Genomic DNA, 19,730 nt, shown 5'->3' with positions numbered 1-19,730 from the left:
AACTCTGCTTATAAATGATTGCATTGCATAGAACTCTGTGAGAACTAACGAGAACTGTCGTTGAAACTGATAGAAATAGTCAGCACGTCACTTTTTCTAGAAGTTTTATGCCATTTTCTATATATAGGATGTATAAAAATTGTTAAATGTTGTTATTTTATTTTGAAAATGCATAACTTAGTTGGTTTTTAGTAGAACTATCAGGAATTGTTGCTAAAAGTGCAAATATTTTTTTTTTTTCGTACTTTTTAGAGGAAATCTGACGTGCCAGATTCGCGTAGTTAGCACGCCATATATTTAATTTTAGTTTTTTCATATTAAAACTGCGGAACTATTTTTTATTTCTAGGTAGAACTGTAGAACTATGAAAAGTGCTACTGGAACTGTTATAATTTTTTTGATATCGACAGAATGTCGTGCCAGCTTCATAGATCCGGCTAAGGCTATCTTTGTCTTCTGATCCCTGAAAACGAAGATAGTCTTAGTCGCGGTTGCTTTTGGTTAGATAACGAAAAAACGCCTCAGTTTATATCTCTGCGGAATCCGTTAAATATAAAAAAAATCCGCGGAAAAAAAAATGATGAAATGGCGGACAAACAACGACCAATCACGTCAATTCCGCCAATTCCGCATTTCCGCAGATCCGTTCCATCTGAGTGCACCCTAAGGGTGCAGTCACATGGAGTCAGAAATAACGGAACGGAACATTGATAGAAAAGAGATAGAACAATCCTATCTCTTTTCTATCAATGTTCCGTTCTCATTCTGTTCCGCTATTTCTTTTTCCATAGGGACGCACCCTTAGGCTGGAGTCACATGGAGCGGAAATTACAGCGGAACGGAATAGTGAAACCAATCAGTACTCTACAATCATTCCGCTACTTTACTTTCTGCGAAACCCATGCAGCGGAATAGCGGAACGCAGAACAAGAGCGGAACCAATCACGAGTGTTCCGCAGTTTTCATTACGCGGTTTCAAATCCCTTGATCTACATAGAGCGCAATGAGCGTAAGCGGAATTATCAGCAAGTTCGTAAATGACGTTTAAATATTGTATTTATCATTCATTTTTTATTATCAAGTATCTAAATACAGAATTAAATGCATTTCTCATTGGAAAAAATATTTAAAGATGTTAAAATTTATGAAATTAGTTTTAATGTGATTGTAACCTTTATAAAATAACGATTTATGCTTGGTTGCGCAAAGTCTGCGTTGCGCTTATTACGCTACATGCGTATTAAGGGTTCACGTTTCAACGTAACAAAACTGGCGGAATAACAACGTGGTGAGTACAGAGATAAATTATTATTAGTTATTAGCCCGGATCCTCATACGGGCAACAGCGCTTTGACACCAAACGCTGATTGGTGAAAAACCGGTGGCGAGGGTAAAATTTACCCCCATAACCCGTTTTTCACCAATCAGCGTCCGGTGTCAAAGCGCTGTTGTCCGTATGAGGATCCGGGCTTACTCACTATTAATGACAGATTTCCTAATCAAAAAATGCTTGAGAAACGTGATCGCTCGTGATTATTAGTTATTACTCACTATTAATGACGACAGATTTCCTAACCTAAAAATGGTTGAGAAACGTGAACGCTCGTGATTGGTTCCGCTCTCGTCCCGCGTTCTGCTATTCCGCTGCATGGGTTTGCACCCTAAGGAGACTTAACTGTGTAAACTTAAAGACCATAGGTCTTTATGTAGACTGAAGGTGGTCACGAAAAATGTTCCGTGTACTGCCATGTCCGCCGAACGGAATAACTTGCGACATTTCATCGCCATATTGAATATTTATATGTGTGCAGTATACTTGCGACTGTGTACAAATATGTGTATGTACACATATACATAATATATATCGAATCGGGATGACAGATATCTTAACCTGTAAAGTCTCGAACTAGGTTCACAAGGCCGATCTCCGCATTTTTCTTCTAGATTCTTTCGTTCTGAGTGAAAACGCGACGAATGAGTATAATTTTATTAAAATTTTAGGAGAGCAAGCTATACTCTACCTTTTATAAGACAAATACGTGTCTTAAACGTATAAAATTATACTTATTCGTCGCGTTTTCACTCAGAACGAAAGAATCTATAAGAAAAATGCGGGGATCGGCCTTGTGAACCGAGTTATTAAGCGTTATAGGCCTTCTACAATAAGTCATACCTTAAGTTTTAAGTATTAAGTTATAAGAAATTGATCAATCACAATCGAATGTGAGAAGAATAATCGACTGTGAGTGGTCAATTTCTTATGACTTAATACTTAAAACTTAGGTAATGGCTTATTGTAGAAGGCCTTTTACAGTTCGAGACTTTATAAGTTAAGATATCTGTCATCCCGATCGGTATACATTTATGTATATGTGTACACATATGTGTACACAGTCGCAAGTATACTGCACACATATAAATATTCAATATGGCGATGAAATGTTGCAAGTTATTCCGTTCGGCGGACATGGCAGTACACGGAACATTTTTCGTGATCAACTTTTTTCTCCATATCCTATCTAGTTAAAGCCCATGGCACATACAAAACGTAATCAGTAAGCGAATTGGCCAATCACAGTAGAGACCGTAAGGCCGGTAGCGAATCCAATGTTACGATTTCCTTACTGATACGTCTTACGGCCTTACGTTTTTCTATGTGTTTCTGGCCGGTATTCATAAGTTAGTTCTTATATTCAAGACCGTCTTAAGTTCAGTCTTGAGGAGTTACGAACCAATCAGAGGGCAGCTTTAGCATCTTAATGGGCCTTCTACAATAAGCCATAAGTCATTACTCACATGACATAAATATTAACTCACAATTATAAGTCATAAATCTTAAGGAATTTGCATCTACAATAAGTCGTATTAGATCGTTGCATCATAACAGTTCAGCAATTAGATTCAACAATTAAATTCGACAAGTTTGATGAGTTCCATGTCATAAATTTCTTGTATACATTCATATTCCATTTTTAATACGATATAAATCACTTCGATCAAAATATTCTCGATTCAGTTTTTAGGTTATACGAAATCAGTTTTCTCGTAAGAAATGGTAAACACATACTGCTTTTTGATTGGTCAGTCATAACGTAATCAGAAGCTGTAAGTCAGAAGAGATGGAATTTGGCCATCTCCACTCGGTCACGGACTACCGACTTATTACTATCTTATGACGCATTATAGGCCTTCTACAATAAGCCATAAGTCATAAATCGGAAGTAAGAAACTAAAAATTAACGACTGTGATTGGTCCATTTCTAGCTTATGACTTATGATTTGTGACTTACGGCTTATTGTAGAAGGCCCATTACTGACTCGCTTGCAACTAGCTTCTGACTTCTGATTTATGACTTATGGCTTATTGTAGAAGGCCCATAAGACATTTTAAGACATTCTTGAAATAAGAACCGACTATGAATACTGGCCTCTGGCTTAAGTCTCCTTACTCTTACTTCATGGTTTCAACATTGCGGCCATTTTGAAAATATGACTGTTTATTAAGGTGCTTTTTCATGCGCAGCACGCTGCAGCAGCAATTCATTACTATTGGTTAAGAATTTTATGTAAGCTAGATGACGCACTTCCGGCGCAAAATACATTTTGCCGCAGTTCGTTGAAGTTGAACCGAACGAACAGCAAGCAGCAAGCGGCAAAATCGAGGTAATATTATTTATTGCAATAAATATTAGGAAAATTAACGAAGAATGGCTTCGGATAAGGTACGAATGTTTGTAAATTAGATCATTTTATACTTTACACTTTACTTTTTCAAATTTGTGGTAAAGTATAAAATGATCTAATTTACAAACATGTATCCGTACCTTATCCGAAGCCATTTTTCGTTTATTTCTCGATTTTGCCACTTGCTGCTTGCTGTTCGTTCGGTTCAACTTCAACGAACTGCGGCAAAATGTATTTGCGCCGGAAGTACGTCATCTAGCTTACATAAAATTCTTAACCAATAGTAACGAATTGCTGCTGCAGCGTGCTGCGCATGAAAAAGTACCTTAGAAGCATCAGGTTTTCTCGGAAAGCCAACAACATCCTCTGACGAAGGCACAATATAGCGGAAAATTTAAATTGAAATTGTCCGGATTTTGGTGACGCACCCTGTATATAAACTAACGTACATATGTTCTACATTAAATATAATTCACACACACACAGAGAGTAATATTTTTGTACTTGGAAAACTTGAGATTATATATATATATATAGAGAGAGAGAGAGAGAGAGAGAGAGAGGGCGGAGGAGAGGGAGAGAAACATATAATTAATGGAATTATATTTAATATAGAATATATATATGTTAATTTGGGTCAAATTTCAAGTTTTCCAAGTATAAAAAATATTACTTTTAGATTATTTAATATACAATCGACATTAAACACATTTGTTTCACAGTGTTTGCAATTCTACAGTATCTCGTAACATGATAATTGACACGTTCAACAAGTCTCGCAAATTCACTCACAATTAGATTAAAAAATTTTTTTTGTGTAATTTAAAATAGATATTTTATACGTAGCAATATTCTCGTTCCTTGTTATGCATTACTGATCGTTTTCATTCCCAAGTAACACACAGAAAGAATTTGTGCACACATATTTATATATATTATTTTTGACATGTGCGAAAAGTTATTTTTCTCATAAACTTTTCTCTTTCGTTATGTTTGATAAAACTTGCCTAAAAGTTTTCTTTTCCGATATTTTCGTCAAGCTCGCTTATTGTATCCGTTCGATTCTTCTTCTTAAATAACGTTGACTGAATTGTTCCGCTAGCTGAGTAACTCGTCTTGCTCCGGTAGAAATACGTACTTGTAAGAATATTTCTCGCCTTTCACGAAGGAGGTATCGTTTCATCTCCTCCTACTGTGATTCAAAATATATTTTTAGCAAGCCGACGTATTCTGATTGGCTCAAGAGCTCAGTAAACTCCGCCACTTTCGTCGGCTGCGAACCAATGGATTACTATGTTTTTCTTTATATTCTTGTTACAAATAACTCTACAAAAGAAAAATTCTTTAATAGATAGCTTCTTTGACTATAGTTCGCAAACATATTGATATCTTGTAAATAAAATTTAATTCCACAGTGTTGTTTTACTCTTTCATATATTTAAAGAAATACTATGGAGTTTTTTAAGTATTGCTGTATAGAACCAACACTTCGGCCATTTTTCCGTCTTCTCGTATCTATGTATTATAATTATTACTATATTATACAATAGGTCAATGGAATTTAAAATTAGTCAATTTCAATTAACAGCCTATTCATTAATTCAATCCATTTGTTATCGCTTATAGCTGCTTAGAAAAAAAATCTCACTCTTGAATATCTCTTCTAGAAGGGACATCTTTTTAAATTTCTATTGGTATGCGCTTTCTTGTATCATTCTATATCTATATTTTATTCTTATATTTTTTCTGATGCTATCTAATTCTTATTGCTAAATATGATGAATAATTTTTAATTTAACATTTGTTTCATACTTGTGAAGAGAAGAAGAGAGTAACACGATATAAAAATTAAACAGTAGCGTATAGATCGATGCAACATTCTTTTAGAAATAATGTTAAGTATGCAGTATGTTAACCAGGTGGTTATCGAGGAAGAGATCGTGGTGGAAGTCCATGGTGTCACTCATACATTGAGAAAACATACTCGAAACTAATATTAACTGTGTGTTGGCAACATCCGAAAGACTCGTATTAACGAGCTCTTAGAGCAAGATCACAGAAAGAATGCCATATGGTTGCAGCTGCTGGCGTACAACGTTGTTAGTAGAAAGAGAGATTGTCTGTCTTCTATTTTTGCGGTGCATAACACGATCCATGAACACAGCAACGAAAGGAATTGTATTGTTACATACAGAGTGTTCCATTTTAAAGGATTCACTCAAATATCTTAGAAACACTGCGTTAAATCGAAAAATGTTTTAGATAAAAATTTTGTGATTTCGATGGAGACGTAGGATGATACCATTGGTTTGATCTTGAGTGGTATTGTCAAGGTCAGAGCAATATTACTTTATATTTTTTAAATGGGAATCTTATTTTATTAGAATTCTGTATTACGACCGTCAATTATAAATTAACAAGAATAAGGAAACCGTAATAATTTACGATTTACTAAGCACATCTACGGTCAAAGCTAGATTACTATGCTTATTATAATGTTTGACCGTAGATGTGCTTAGTAAATCGTAAATTATTACGGTTTCCTTATTCTTGGGAATCTTATTTTTTATTACATATTCTCGTAGTGTTTTTTTATCTTGAGAGAGAGAGAGAAAGAGGGGGAGGGAGGGAGGGAGGGAGAGAGAGAGAGTTTTAAAATGCTATAATAAAATTTTTTTTTTTAGTACTTTTCAAATTACTAGACTTGGAATTGGAAGATACAGTACCGCCGACATTAGTATTACTCAAAATTATCGACGGCTAAAATTTCTTGAATTAAACGTTCGCATTAACGATGAATCATAACACGTTGATAACCCGCAAACCCTTTAACATCTCTGAAGACAATATCCTTCTTGAATATTGTTTATAAGCGTATCGTAACCTTGATAACATTTGTTGAAGTTAAGGCCATTGGAAGTTGTAATTTTCATTTTTATGTAAAAATGTCGAATAGGGAAATGTTTTACAGAAGTTGGTTATCAATCTGTCTTATGCAAAACCGCGTGATACACTTTAAATAATATGTTAATGCCGCACAGTACTGTACTTTTCAAGCCTAATAACTGTAAAAAGTACTCAATGAAAAAATATTTTATTATAGCGTTTTGAAAAGCTTTCGAGATAAGCTACAAGAATATGCAATGAAAAATGGAGGGGTTCCATTTAAAAATTCAAAATGACTTTGTCCTGACGCCTCTGATCTTATTTTGACCGTGGCAACGCCACCTAAGATCCCGTCTTATGTCTTATGTCTTATCCGCCCTCGAAGTTACAGAACTTTGTCTGAAACATTTTTCGATTTAGGGTCTCTTTCACCAACCTCGGTTAAGTCTAACCGACGGTTAAAGTTCAACCATGATTGGTTCATTCTGGTCAAAGACAAATGCAATTGGATAATTCCATTGGAATTAACTGTCGGTTAGACTTAACCGAGGTTGATGAGAGAGACCCTTAATGCATTCCTGATATATCTGACAAGGAACACTACTCAAGTATGACACGCCGATTTGGCTGCAAGTTGGCACATTTTTAGAACTCGGAAAAATAATCGATAATATGTGCGTGCATATTATTATGCATTTTAGGGGTTTTTGAGCAATACAGGGGGTAGTTTCAACCCTTCTTCTTTGCCGATAAAAAAAAATACGTATCCATTACTTTTCCGAGTTCTAAAAATGTGCCAACTTGCAGCCAAATCGGCGTGTCACACTTGGGTAATATTCCTTGTGAGTGAATTTTTTAAAATAGGACGCCCAGTATGTATACGTATAGTATAAGTATTAACTGAGTATGATTAGTTAATTGTGTTGCCAACTCTGTGCATGCGTATCACACGTGATTGAACATTTTACTAATTTCTTTCATTAAGAAGATATCCATGTTTATGTTTTATTAAAAAGAATTAAATAGTGCTTATACACAAATTAATTTTTTAATTCGAGGTTCGCATTTATAACATGTGTGTTTTGAAAGTTTACATTGTTCTCATTATTTATTTAATTATGTGTATGTAATGTGTAATATTTACTACAAATTGAGTGATAAAAAATCTATGTAATACGTTTTTTTCCACAGGGGATACTTTATTCTCTTAAAATCATGCGATTAGACAAGTTTAAATTTACATATGTCATGCGCGTGCATGCACACACGCACGCACGCACGCATGCGTGTGCGCACACAGTAGACAGTAGGAGGTAAGCATGACACGCACCAAAGAATTCATTCTAATGAGCATGGAACGAAGGAGTGTCGTTTTAGATGCTTTTTCTTTCCTCCTTCCCTCATGGGCAGTTCTATACCTAAAGATGTCATCAAGACAGCAAATATGTTGACAAGTCATTCAACATATTTTTTCATTAGTCGCACAATAAGACTACGAGAAAAATAAAGGATATATTGTGAAACGATAAATTATTTTATGTTTATTCTTTAGTGTTTCTTAAGAAAGAGATACATAAAATAATCGATCGAAGATAGCGTAATTTTTACTTTTAATAGAGAAATTAAGCAAAATTTTTTCATCATTTCAATACATTATATTTCTGACTCTTACTCTGCACGTGTGCGTGTGTTACAATTGACTAGCACATACTATACATATACATATACTGTCGACATAGCAAAATAAAACGTCAATAATATGCAAATGCTAAATTTATCATTTTTGACGCGCGTTGAAAGACGCATGGAAAAGCGAATTTATCATTTGTTTTTATGATATATTTGTAATATATCACATTTCGTAGATTTTAAATTGTAAGGAAGTAAAAAGAGCAACAACGTTATTTAAATATTGAGCGAATTATGTCAAGTAAATTAAGCTGTTGACTCAAATCCCGAACCAAGTGTGTAATACTCATAATGTCGGAATGTACGACCAATCTCACTTGGTATCTTGGAAAGTTTATTATCGGATTTACCGGGATATTATTTGTCTATATCAATTTCTTGAAAGAAAAGTGAGCATCTTCAACGTATAGATCGATCAAATCAAAATGACGAATAGTGATGTCAGAAGTAATCATGTTTTTATCCAACAGTAAGAAATGCTGCGTGTGCAACACTAAAATGAAAAAATTGTTGCAGAAGAAGAAAAGTGAAAAGTGAGTCACGCTTGTCATACATACGCGTTTCCCTAATGCTTTTATTTCATCGTATATAATTTTCTTTCTTTTACACGGAATAAATATGTCATAATATCTAAAAATTAATATTAAATGAGAGAAATATAAGTGCGCTGATAAGTGTGTCTCTCGAGATTGATTAGAATCATGAAAGGATTACGTACACTTTATATGGTCATATTATGATATCACTGGTTAGTGATATCATAATAATGAAATTATTAAAATTGACATAATGCAAATAGTACTAATTTTCAATACATTAGACGGTCAAGTAGATGCAAATACATGATGGGGTAAGGATATAATATCTTAGCTATAGAGACGTTTGTTCAATTCAAAAAAACGTTTCTACACTTGCTATCTACGTGTCCATAATTTAACTAAAAGATAAAACATGGATAATTAGAAGAGTAAAAATCTATTAAATATTATCTCTCTCTCTCTATCTCTCTCTCTCTCTCTCTCTCTCTCTCTCTCTCTTCCTTCCTCCTTCTCTCCCTCTCATTCGAGCAAGTATATTTATTTTAAACACATGCACATATGTCTGCTTTTTTTAAAGGTTCTCTCTTTTCGTTTAATGCAGGATGCAAGATAAACGTTATTTATGTGGATGCAACAAGCCAATGCAGTTGTAAGTTTCCTTTTATTAATTCGCATTTTGATTTGCAGATATTAATGTTTATAATATTTTAAGATAAAATATTTTTAATTTCACGATAAGTTTACGTGCAGTATAACATGTAAAATATTAATTTAAATTAAATTGAACAAATTTTATAATTCTTTAGAATGTGGGACAACGATATGGTATCGATGATTTCAATTAATAATTTTATCAAACATAAAAAATTTTGTCCGAGAAGTCGCTGCTGCACCAGAAGAAATTCTTGTTAAAAAAGAGGAACAATAATGCGACAGCTCTTTACTCAAGATGTTTTATTTTCTAAAGATGAGTCTCTTATTTAGGATGGAGCTTTTTTTTTACTATTGGAATTATTTTCTTACAATTCACTCAATCGACACATCAGTGTAATATAATGTCAAATAATAAGGACAATTCATAATAGAAAAAATCAAAATATGAAAATAAAATATAAAAGTTATTTAAAATTGACAAAGATGCGATTTACACACTTTCTGCAATTGACCAAATTAATTGTATAAGAGGGGAAACGTGTTAATTATATGCAGACTCATTAATATTACGTAAAAGATAATTATATTTTTTTATTGACAATATGAGTTCTGTCTTGCCTGTCGAGTAAAAAATTATAATTGATTAAAGAAATTTTGTATATATTTCAATATTAATAATCTATTAAGTTACATGTGTTGACAATTTGTGGTGTTTAGATTGTCTATAATCTATCAAACTATTATGCTTATTATCATTATATAATTGTGCTATTATGCATACTAGACGGCAACAATACTTCTTATGAGCATCTCTATCTATGTATAATTGGCAACTAGTAAATTAGAGCTACAAGAAATTCTATGAATAAGTTCGACATAATGTAGGAGAGTAACACACCCGGGTCACACGTTCCGAAAATCCGAAACTCGATTAATACGCGTCCCATCTGTAAGTGAAGAGTCTATAAGTAGATCCTACGCGGGCAGAACGTCAGTCATATTCGTATATTATTTATACTGATCTCGTAGACATGAGACACCTCGTTGCTAACGAGATGGCTGCATAATCATGTGGTGTGGATGTATGCGCGCGTAATCACATTTAATATATTTTCAACCACACAAATTAGGATGTTTGTTAATATCGTCAAACGATGATATAAAAAATTATTTTCCTTCCTTTCTCTCCTCTTTTTTCCTTTCTTTATTATATTATTTAATCGGTTTTTTATATTTATACTTACGATGAGTTTTAAAAATTATTTTTTATTCAGAAATTATTGATTATTCTTAGAATACAAATCAGTAAGTTGAAAACAATAAAGCGGTTGAAAATTACATGAAATATCAGTGATCGAAATCTTTTTAGAACTTCGACATATGTACCTCGAGTTTTTCCGCGATCTTTCAATGTAATATATATGTGAGATCTTTCTGAATGGTAGACTTTGTCGACGCAGCTGCGTCTCTTTCGTATTTTGCATGCATTCTAATGAAATAAAACGAGATAGGTAAGGGTAGCGGCCTGAGAGTCGAGAAGAAATATTTCGAAATAAGAAGATGTTAAATGAGCGAACTGTCCGACTGTCACTCCGCTTAATACCTAGTTTCTCAGTAAAGCTTCACGAAAGTGAGTTAAAATGATCTTGTGAATATATCGCAAGTTTGTCCGTCAAAAATACACATGTAACATTTCTCATGTTATGAAACTTTGAGTATATATATTTATTTTTATGTTTTAGCAATATATGTATATTTTCAATAGTTGATTAGGTAATCTGTTATATCATATATTCGGTCATTTTGGAAACATTCCTCAATCCATTTGCATTTAACAATCTTTATAGATGTTTGCTCACATGCTTTCATATTTTTCACAATAGAACTCGTAGCGTTATCTTCTACAAAAACATGCGTAACAGAATTATTAATGTTGTTTTCAATTTTACCTGACATAAAACGGAATTTAAATTTAGCGCTACACGATTCATTCTCAAAAAATCCAACTGTATCTCTAAACAATGAATAAGGCGATGTGCCCCCGAACAAATTCTTGTCCATTTCTTTTTCTTGCTCAATAATCAACTTACTCTCTGTAAACTTTATAATTGGTAAAATTAGATTATTGCGATAATGCACGTACACACGTATTTACTAATAATAAATTTTAATTCAATAAGTAGGTACCTCAATCGATTTCTCAATCTTGTTGAATGAACGCTTCAAACTTTCCTCATTTGCATCAACGACAAAACTATCATAATATCCATCATAGTTTTCTGTAACTTGGTTTCTAGTAATGTTTCGACTGCGTAATAATTCCCATGGTAAAAAATCAATCGATAAGATCCACTCGGATCGATTGAAAACACGTTTGACCCAATCGAGAGTTACAACATCATATTTTCCACTGTTTATTACTTCTTTCCCTCGTATCTAAAAAAGTTTGCACGTAATTGAGGAGTTGGGCGGAATAAAGGCATAATTCTACTTAGGCCCTTTTTTCGGAGATTGGTGCAAATAAACAAAGAATAGATCGATGTTGTTTACATTAGTAAAATATGAACTCATTTCGATTGTTCTATGGTAGTGAAAATGATATAATCTATGGAAAAAGAGCCTTAATCGACGTGGGCTATTGTTCCGTAGATCTATATATTAAGGTACAATAGAGGTTGCGTGGGAATGTGTCATTTAAAAATGGCAAATGTGTGTTCTGTGTTCGCGCCAAAAAATAAATACCGGAAAAACTTTCATAAGGCCATCCCCTCCAAATTTTCACCACTCGTAAAATATGCTTTACAAAACTCTAATGATATTGCGTTCGGTCATTTATATTGTATAGTATGCTACGTCGTACACATCTATTTCTACATTATCAGTGTAATTACATTAACAAAAATGGAGTATTCTGACAATTTTTTTTAACAACTCGATACCGATTTATAGATTTTATGAAAAAAGGCAAAAATTTCATGTAACATAGCGTTTAATAAATTGTCGAATTGTTAAAAATTGTCGTAGAATAACAAAACCAATTCCATTAAAAAGCTGAAGATTTCAGCTTTTTAACCCAATTTGATCGATTTCTGTACGATAATTCGTCCAAAAGTTATGATGTTTTGTGTGCACATGCGATGCTCCATTTTGCTTGACGTTTTGTCGGCGCACTCTGCAACTTCACTACGCAAAGCACATCTTGCATAATTTCTTACGTGAAAATATTGCTCGTACGACAAAAATCCACACAACCTTTTCTGTGTAAAATTTTCCGCTATTTAATTTTCCTCTCTTATGTTTTCTTAGTAAAATTGTTACTTATTGAAATATTTGCAAAAAACCGAAATTTGAGACCTATTTGTTTAATTATGTTTCTTAGCGTCTACTGTACAGTAGTAAACTTTTTTTTCCTTCATCTTATGCAAAAAAGGTCTGTGCAAAAATTCACTCTGATGGTATTTTTTCCGAGATCTTGTCCAATTTTCATCTAAATTGATTGTACTATTTGTACAAGTGTAAAAATAAAGTATTTTTTATATTCATTTTGTATTTCTTCTACAAGAGTGTGAAGATAAAAAACATTTTTATAGTCTTTTCTTTCTATCGATTCCTACAATACTATGATCAATATTCGGAAAAAGGGACTAAATGCATTTTTTAAATTGTACACAAATAATTTTTTAAATATTGATCATAATAGAGAAATATTATACATGTAACTTCTTAAAGGCATTATATAAATATACAATTAATACATACTATTCCCATTTGTTGTATAATAAAAAAGTAGCAAGTTATTTTAATTTTTATCAAAATCAAGATTTTGTAATTAGGCCTTTATTTCCATCTCCTCAATTAGTCCTTTAGTTCGATGATTATCATATTTAAGCTTGAGTTGTGCATAAGCGATAGCGCGCAGTGCAGAAAAAAATATTTCTTACCGTTTTATTATTGCCTACTATCACACAGAAAATCGTATTAACTGGATTTTGAACAACTTTTGCACTGTGTTGCTGCAATATTTCTTCAATTTCCTCTTTCGATAATTCATCGTCACCATTGATCACACAAATTTCTCTTCCATCTAATAGTCGCGTAAGTGGTACTACGCGCTTATTACACGTGTTATATTCAATCGATTTACTTCGATTCATTGTCTTTTGTAATTTAGAGACTGATACTTGGTCGCAATCATGTAGAGTAGCTTCCCGCTTGGTTAATTTTTGAATCATTCCTCCATTCTATGAAAATTGGATTATTGTAAATTATAAGTGAGTAATCGCGCAAGGATAACTTTATACTCGTAATTTCGTAATGTAATAAATATTTATATCGTTCGTTAGTGGCATTCACATACTTTGGCCAACGATAGTAATTCGAGAGTAGTACATGAATTGTACCAGGGCTTATCCATCCTTACATTCATAACTCTAGGAAATCGTAAACTGTATCCAATTGGATATTCATTACTACGTATCATCTCAGACGCCCGTATCGTTAAAATTATAGAATGTTCTGGATGAATCCACATATCTGGTTGATTTCCCTACAAAGAATATAATCTACAGATATGTATAAAATTCGTATAAAACATTATTATAGAGCGTAAAAAGCATTATTGTATCAATAAAATGATGAGAAATCGAGAAATTTAAATCGAGATCTGCATATTAAGTGTATCTAATGTAATATGTAGATATAAATAACACTGTTCAACAAAAAAAAAATAACAATGAGTCTAGTCATGTTCTGTAGTTTTTAAACACTGAATTTAAACACGAATATGCGTTTTCCAAATTGTTCCATCATATCACAATTTGGGAACATCTTCAATTTCATGGCGTTCCAAAGAGAGATTATAAAAAATAAGTAATAATTATATTCTCTTGTTACGGAATTAAAAACAAAAATTATTCTCTTATCGAATAATGTATATAATAGATACGTAAATAAATAAATCAATCGAGAAAAAGATAAATATGTTAAATTAGGCCTGTCAGCTAGTGGTTCGCGAGCCAGCCGCCCCATCGAGCGCCACCCCTTTCAACTCAACTCGCTACGGCGCGCCGATAGATTTTAGATTTTAGGAACGGTTATTAGCCGTTGCGATGTAAACCCTACTTCCTATAATCTATAGAAAAATTCTATGTTTTCTTTTTTACTATCTTATTCTTTTTACACATCATACTGTAACCAGGGATTTGTATTGAAAATAAAAACGATTTAAAATATTTACTAAAAGAAGAGCTATTTAGTTACTAAATTTACTTAAATAAGTATTTAGTTACTATTATAAATTTATTAAATAAGTAAATTTATTAACTAAATAGCTCTATTCTTTTGGTAAATTTTAAATCTTTTTTATTTTCCATACAGGTCCCTGGCTACATTACGTCGTATAGTAAAGAAAACTCGAATTTTTCTTTAGATTATTATGGAGAGTAGGGTTTACACCGCAACGGCTGACAGCTGTCTTTAAAATCTGTCGGTGCGCCGCGCCGCAGCAAGTCGAGTTGAAGGGGGAAGAGCTCGGCGGAGCGGCTGGCTCGCAAGCCACTGAAACTGTCAGCCTGATAGGAATGAAGAGTACATTCCAAAACGTTCTCTCCGAGGAAAATTTTACTCGAAATATATAGTACACGTAACTTATACTATAGTATATAGAGTAAAATCTTCCTGTCCGGACAGGACATTTTGGAATGTAGTCTAAATGCATTAATATGCATTTAAAATAATACATAATAATTAATGTTTACCTTGGGACTTATAATATTTTTAGGATGATCCTTGATCCAATATGGCGCAAGTTTTGTTTGAAGATGACGTAACATTTCATCTCCTATTCCAGTGCTTACAGATACGACGGAGAAAAATTGGGATGGATTTTCTCCTTCTTTGTTCGTTGGTGCAGCAACACCCATCATAAAGCTTTTAATTTTTCCTATATACCTGCCATTTCCGTAATAACCGCCAAGTATGATAAGATCTATATCTTGTATTAAATTGTCAGTATACTATAAAAAATATGTATATACTGATTTGGTTGCTGTTGGATTTTGTGCACATTATTATCACGACATATATCTAGGTATTGATTAAAACTAAAAACTGTTTAGTGTATATTTTTTTGTTGAAAATCAAACAAAAGTGTGTGTGTGTGTGTGTGTTTGCGCGCGTGCGTGCGTGTGTGTGGGTGCGTGCGTGTGTTATTCATAGTCCATTCTAATTTTAAGACCATCCTAAGAAATATCTTAAAATGCTAATACGTTTCTGTGGCAGTATATTTACAGTCGAATCCTTATATAAATTACATACAGTTTAAAGCAAGGTTGGTTAAGTTAATATTTTTTTTCCAACTAAATTAAGTTAAAGTTAATGACTGATAAAATTAACAAAATTAAGTTAAAAGTTAAAGAAACAAAAAATTAACTTAATAAAACTTACGATTAAATTAAGTTAAATTTAAAAGAAAAGTCAATTTTGATAAAAATGATTTTTAAGATCAGAATGTGTGTTCTAATTTAAAAAAAATGAGATTACTTTAAATAACAATTACAATATAGATAATTATTATAGGTAAATTTAATTTTCTTATTCATATATAAGTTATATAAAAAACAGGGATGGGAAAGTTACTTTGTAAAAGTAATTAATTACAGTTACAATTTTTCTCTTTCAAAAAGTAATTATAATAATTAATACTAAAAAGCATAAAAAGCCAACGCTGGATGTTTTTGCGAAATTATATTAGGTGTTTAGGGCATAGCAGAATAAGTATGCATGAACTGCCCCTTGCCGGATCCGGTCGTTCTTTTTACCGTAGATTGGTATTAACCTAAGATTAGCTTTCCCAAAAGATTGTTTTCTAAAATTAATTTTTATGGGAGTTATGGGGGTTTTAAGAAAAATCAAAAAATCCATTTTTCTCAAAAACGGCTTAACCGATTTTAATGAATAAAATATATGTTATGGTATTCGACGAAACAAATATAGAAAAAAAATATCAAGTGTATTTACCAAAAAAATAGTTTAAAAAAAAATTTTCAAAAAATTAAAAAATTTTTTTTTTAGGTTATGTTTAAGTCTCAATCACAGTTTTTAGTCTTGAAGTACCTTTGGTATCCCTCTAAATTATTCCCAAAGGCCAAAGCAATTGAAGGGGTAGCACGTACTTTTAAAAAATAAAGCTGCAGAAAAAAAATTTTGAGATTTTGATATCAATCGATAGATTTTAATTTGCTCTTTTACATACAAAAATAAAAAACTGTTTATATCTGTCAGTTTTTGTGTTATTAACGACCAAGCATGACTCTACCATTCAAATACCTACTTGTGGGTTCAACTTTAAACGTCCAGCCTGTAAAATTATATTTTGTAAATTTTAATTGTTTTATAGAATTGATAGTTTTTGAGTTGCTTTTTTATATTCAAAAAACAAAAATCGATTTCTTCAATTACTTTCTGTGTTATGGAGCTTCAAACATAGGGATGTTAAACCGATCGCTTCGACCATTCTCTTTGAACGCCCGTCCTGTTGCAGCTAAGGTCTCTTTCACCGTGGAGCGTCACATATATTAGTGCATAGCGACACAAAAACAAAAAATTACACTAAGAACAATAAAAGGAGCGACTCTATAGACAAAAGTCGTATTGGTCGTTAAACCGTCGTGGAGAGTCTTTGGGATTTCTGCATCTATACTTTTGTTGATGCTCTAAACTTTTATACATTTTGAGTTTTACCCAAATTAGTCGTGGTGCAGACATCCGAATAAAGTTTCTTAAACTTATAATTTTCTATCGTCGAATTGAATGTTTCCTAAAGTTTTACTCTTTTGACTGATCGTTCCGTGATCTTCTAAAGGCCGTCTAATACAAATTGAATTTGTATTTATTTAAGATCGTTGTATATATTTTTTAAACTGCTTTTGATTTCTGTTTTCGTGATTGTTATTTAAATACTTTTACCTCTTTCAATTATTGTAAGTACATTCTCCAACCGTCTTAAACGTTGATTCTTTACTGTATTTCATTCTTAATTTAAAGAACCCTTAAATTAAATGTTAAGAAATTATCCTAGATGTGCTGCTTGTAGCAAGTATTTGCACAAAACATCAGGCACGAAAAAAGTGATTATTAATGAGGAGGAAGCTTCTATATTTTCTAATAATCTGCAAAAAACGATTGTAGTTCAAGATATTTTGTGTTCTAAATGCTGATTATTTAAAATAAGAAGAAAAAACTTGATGAAGATGTAGACAGCACATTTTCTGTAGAATATGGTGATCATTCAGAATCCAGTTCTAATGACCCTACATTTAGTATGAATCTGAAAACCGTAGAAAACAAAGCGAATTATGAAAAAATTGAAGTTCAACTACCTAGGACAGTTTCAACTCACAAGTACTGCTGTCTTTGTAATTCCCAAACAAATCTAACAGTAGTCCCTAAGGAAGCTCGCTTACAAGCTTTCATAAAAAAACAGATCCATATACCAGAAGGAAATAAATGTTGCCGAAAGCATCTAATAAAAAATCGATTTTATGAGGATGATGTTAATCTTTTAAAGAAGTACTCTAACACATCTTATTTAAGCTCTTCTGAATGGGTTGAAATGATGGTTGAAAAAATAACAAAAAAAAAACAAGGTGTCCAAAACCGTACTGTAACCTCCACGTGGTGGACACTGGAAACTGCATTTTTTGTAGGCTAAATACAGACGACTTCTTTAAAACGTATGTTCAATCAATAGAGTTGGTTCACGCAGAAAAATGGTTCCGCTTAAAACAAATGCCTTTCCTCTCATAAGCGTTCTATTGAGCTATGCATACATGTTCAAAGCTTTTATTTTTTAAAAGTACGTGCTACCCCTTCAATTGCTTTGGCCTTTGAGGATAATTTAGAGGGATACCAAAGGTACTTCAAGACAAAAAACTGTGATTGAGACTTAAACATAACCTAAAAAAAAAATTTTTTAATTCTTTGAAAATTTTTTAAAAACTATTTTTTGGTAAATACACTTGATATTTTTTTTCTATATTTGTTTCGTCGAATACCATAACATATATTTTATTCATTAAAATCGGTTAAGCCGTTTTTGAGAAAAATGGATTTTTTGATTTTTCTTAAAACCCCCATAACTCCCATAAAAATTAATTTTAGAAAATAATCTTTTGGGAAAGCTAATCTTAGGTTAATACCAATCTACGGTAAAAAGAACGACCGGATCCGGCAAGGGGCAGTTCATGCATGCTTATCCTGCGTTCGGTCCGTTTTTTGTGTTCAAAAATGCATTTATTTCAAACAAAATGAATGAACAGATTAATTAAAGTATTGTCCATCGCTGGCTACTACTTTTTCCTAATTGCTCTCCAGCAATTTTCGAATTCCATCTCGAAAAACTCGTTTTTGGAGGTGATCTTTTGGAAAACGGACCGAACTAATTTGTAATCCAATATAATCTTTCTGAATTAGACAAAAATAATTACAAATTTCCTTATTTACGACACCTTTCTCGTGTCATCTTCCGTGTGACATTTAAAGGATACAAGTAAACAATTGACGATAATATATTATAAAATATCAGGAGACGCGGAAGCGTCTCCGGCCATGTTCAAAAACTGAGAGACGCTATAAGTCTCTTATCCCGAGCCACCAAAGTCCATTATTGGGAGGTGCATAACTACTAAAATATAAAAAATTTTGAATCGAACGTCATATGTCCTGAAAGGCGGCATCGCCACGAGTAATTCGAGACAAAAAAATTTTAAATCGGTCAAGCCGTTCTGGAGATACAAGCGGTCGAAAAGTGATGATTTTAATAAAAAATTAAGAAACGTCTCCTTCTCTGTCCGTCTGTCCGTCCGAATTTAAATATATCGTTATTTGACGGATAGTGAAATGTTACCTTTTACCATTCTCTTTTACCTTTCACTCGCACCTCCACCATCTTTGGCCCACCGGACCTCCTCCACTCGCCTCACCCCCTTCCCCACCACCAACCCCCACCTCCCCTCTCTTCCGCTGTAATTCACTCTCTTTCGTTATTACAACTTTTTGACATCCTCTCTCACCTTTCACTCGCACCTTCACCATCATCGGCCCACCGGACCTCCTCCACTCGCCTCCCCCCCTCCAAACACCATCCACCTCCACCACCCCTCTCTTACGCTATAATTTACTCTTTTTCGTTATTACAACTTTTCGACATCCTCTCTCACCTTTCACTCGCACCTCCACCATCTTCGGCGCACCGGACCTCCTCCCTCCGTCCCTTCCCCT

At 33.0% G+C, this 19,730-nt stretch overlaps 2 protein-coding genes across 4 annotated transcripts in view; one reads left to right on the top strand and one right to left on the bottom strand.

Moving 5' to 3' along the window:
• Positions 1-8,384: 8,384 nt before the first annotated feature.
• Positions 8,385-9,833, top strand: LOC108776774 (uncharacterized). Of its 3 annotated transcripts, XM_018543481.1 has the most exons (5): positions 8,385-8,648; positions 8,730-8,792; positions 9,080-9,109; positions 9,400-9,447; positions 9,605-9,833. In XM_018543481.1, exons 1-5 carry the CDS (start codon positions 8,551-8,553, stop codon positions 9,708-9,710), a joined length of 345 nt encoding a protein of 114 aa, XP_018398983.1. In that variant the 5' UTR covers positions 8,385-8,550; the 3' UTR covers positions 9,711-9,833. The 3 variants fall into 3 exon arrangements, 2 of the variants coding, with proteins under 2 accessions (XP_018398983.1, XP_018398984.1); XM_018543482.1 differs by lacking the exon at positions 9,080-9,109; XR_001940799.1 differs by lacking the exon at positions 9,080-9,109 and having other exon boundaries at positions 8,590-8,792; positions 9,376-9,447.
• A 1,377-nt stretch (positions 9,834-11,210) lies between these two features.
• DNAlig4 (DNA ligase 4) overlaps positions 11,211-19,730 on the bottom strand; it is a 23,129-nt gene continuing 14,609 nt past the window's right edge. Inside the window, exons 7-11 of the mRNA XM_018543445.1 lie at positions 15,209-15,466; positions 13,810-13,998; positions 13,394-13,693; positions 11,640-11,888; positions 11,211-11,552 (exon numbers count right to left, since the gene is read on the bottom strand). Coding sequence (XP_018398947.1) covers positions 11,211-11,552; positions 11,640-11,888; positions 13,394-13,693; positions 13,810-13,998; positions 15,209-15,466 — 1,338 coding nt within the window. The remainder of the gene's footprint in view (positions 11,553-11,639; positions 11,889-13,393; positions 13,694-13,809; positions 13,999-15,208; positions 15,467-19,730) is intronic.

Source organism: Cyphomyrmex costatus, unplaced genomic scaffold (assembly GCF_001594065.2).
Source record: "Cyphomyrmex costatus isolate MS0001 unplaced genomic scaffold, Ccosl1.0 scaffold378, whole genome shotgun sequence".
NCBI classification, from domain to species: Eukaryota; Metazoa; Arthropoda; class Insecta; order Hymenoptera; family Formicidae; genus Cyphomyrmex; species Cyphomyrmex costatus.
The sequence above is the reverse complement of the archived record's forward strand: the minus strand, read 5'-3'. Positions and strand labels throughout refer to the sequence as shown.

Bases quoted from the DNA above. Each gene is read 5' to 3' on its own strand.
- LOC108776774 (XM_018543481.1), top strand. From the start codon at position 8,551: ATGTCGGAATGTACGACCAATCTCACTTGGTATCTTGGAAAGTTTATT. The intron at 8,649-8,729 runs GTGAGCATCTTC...TTTATCCAACAG, and splicing joins ATCAATTTCTTGAAAGAAAA to TAAGAAATGCTGCGTGTGCA. The intron at 9,110-9,399 runs GTAAGGATATAA...CGTTTAATGCAG, and splicing joins AGATGCAAATACATGATGGG to GATGCAAGATAAACGTTATT.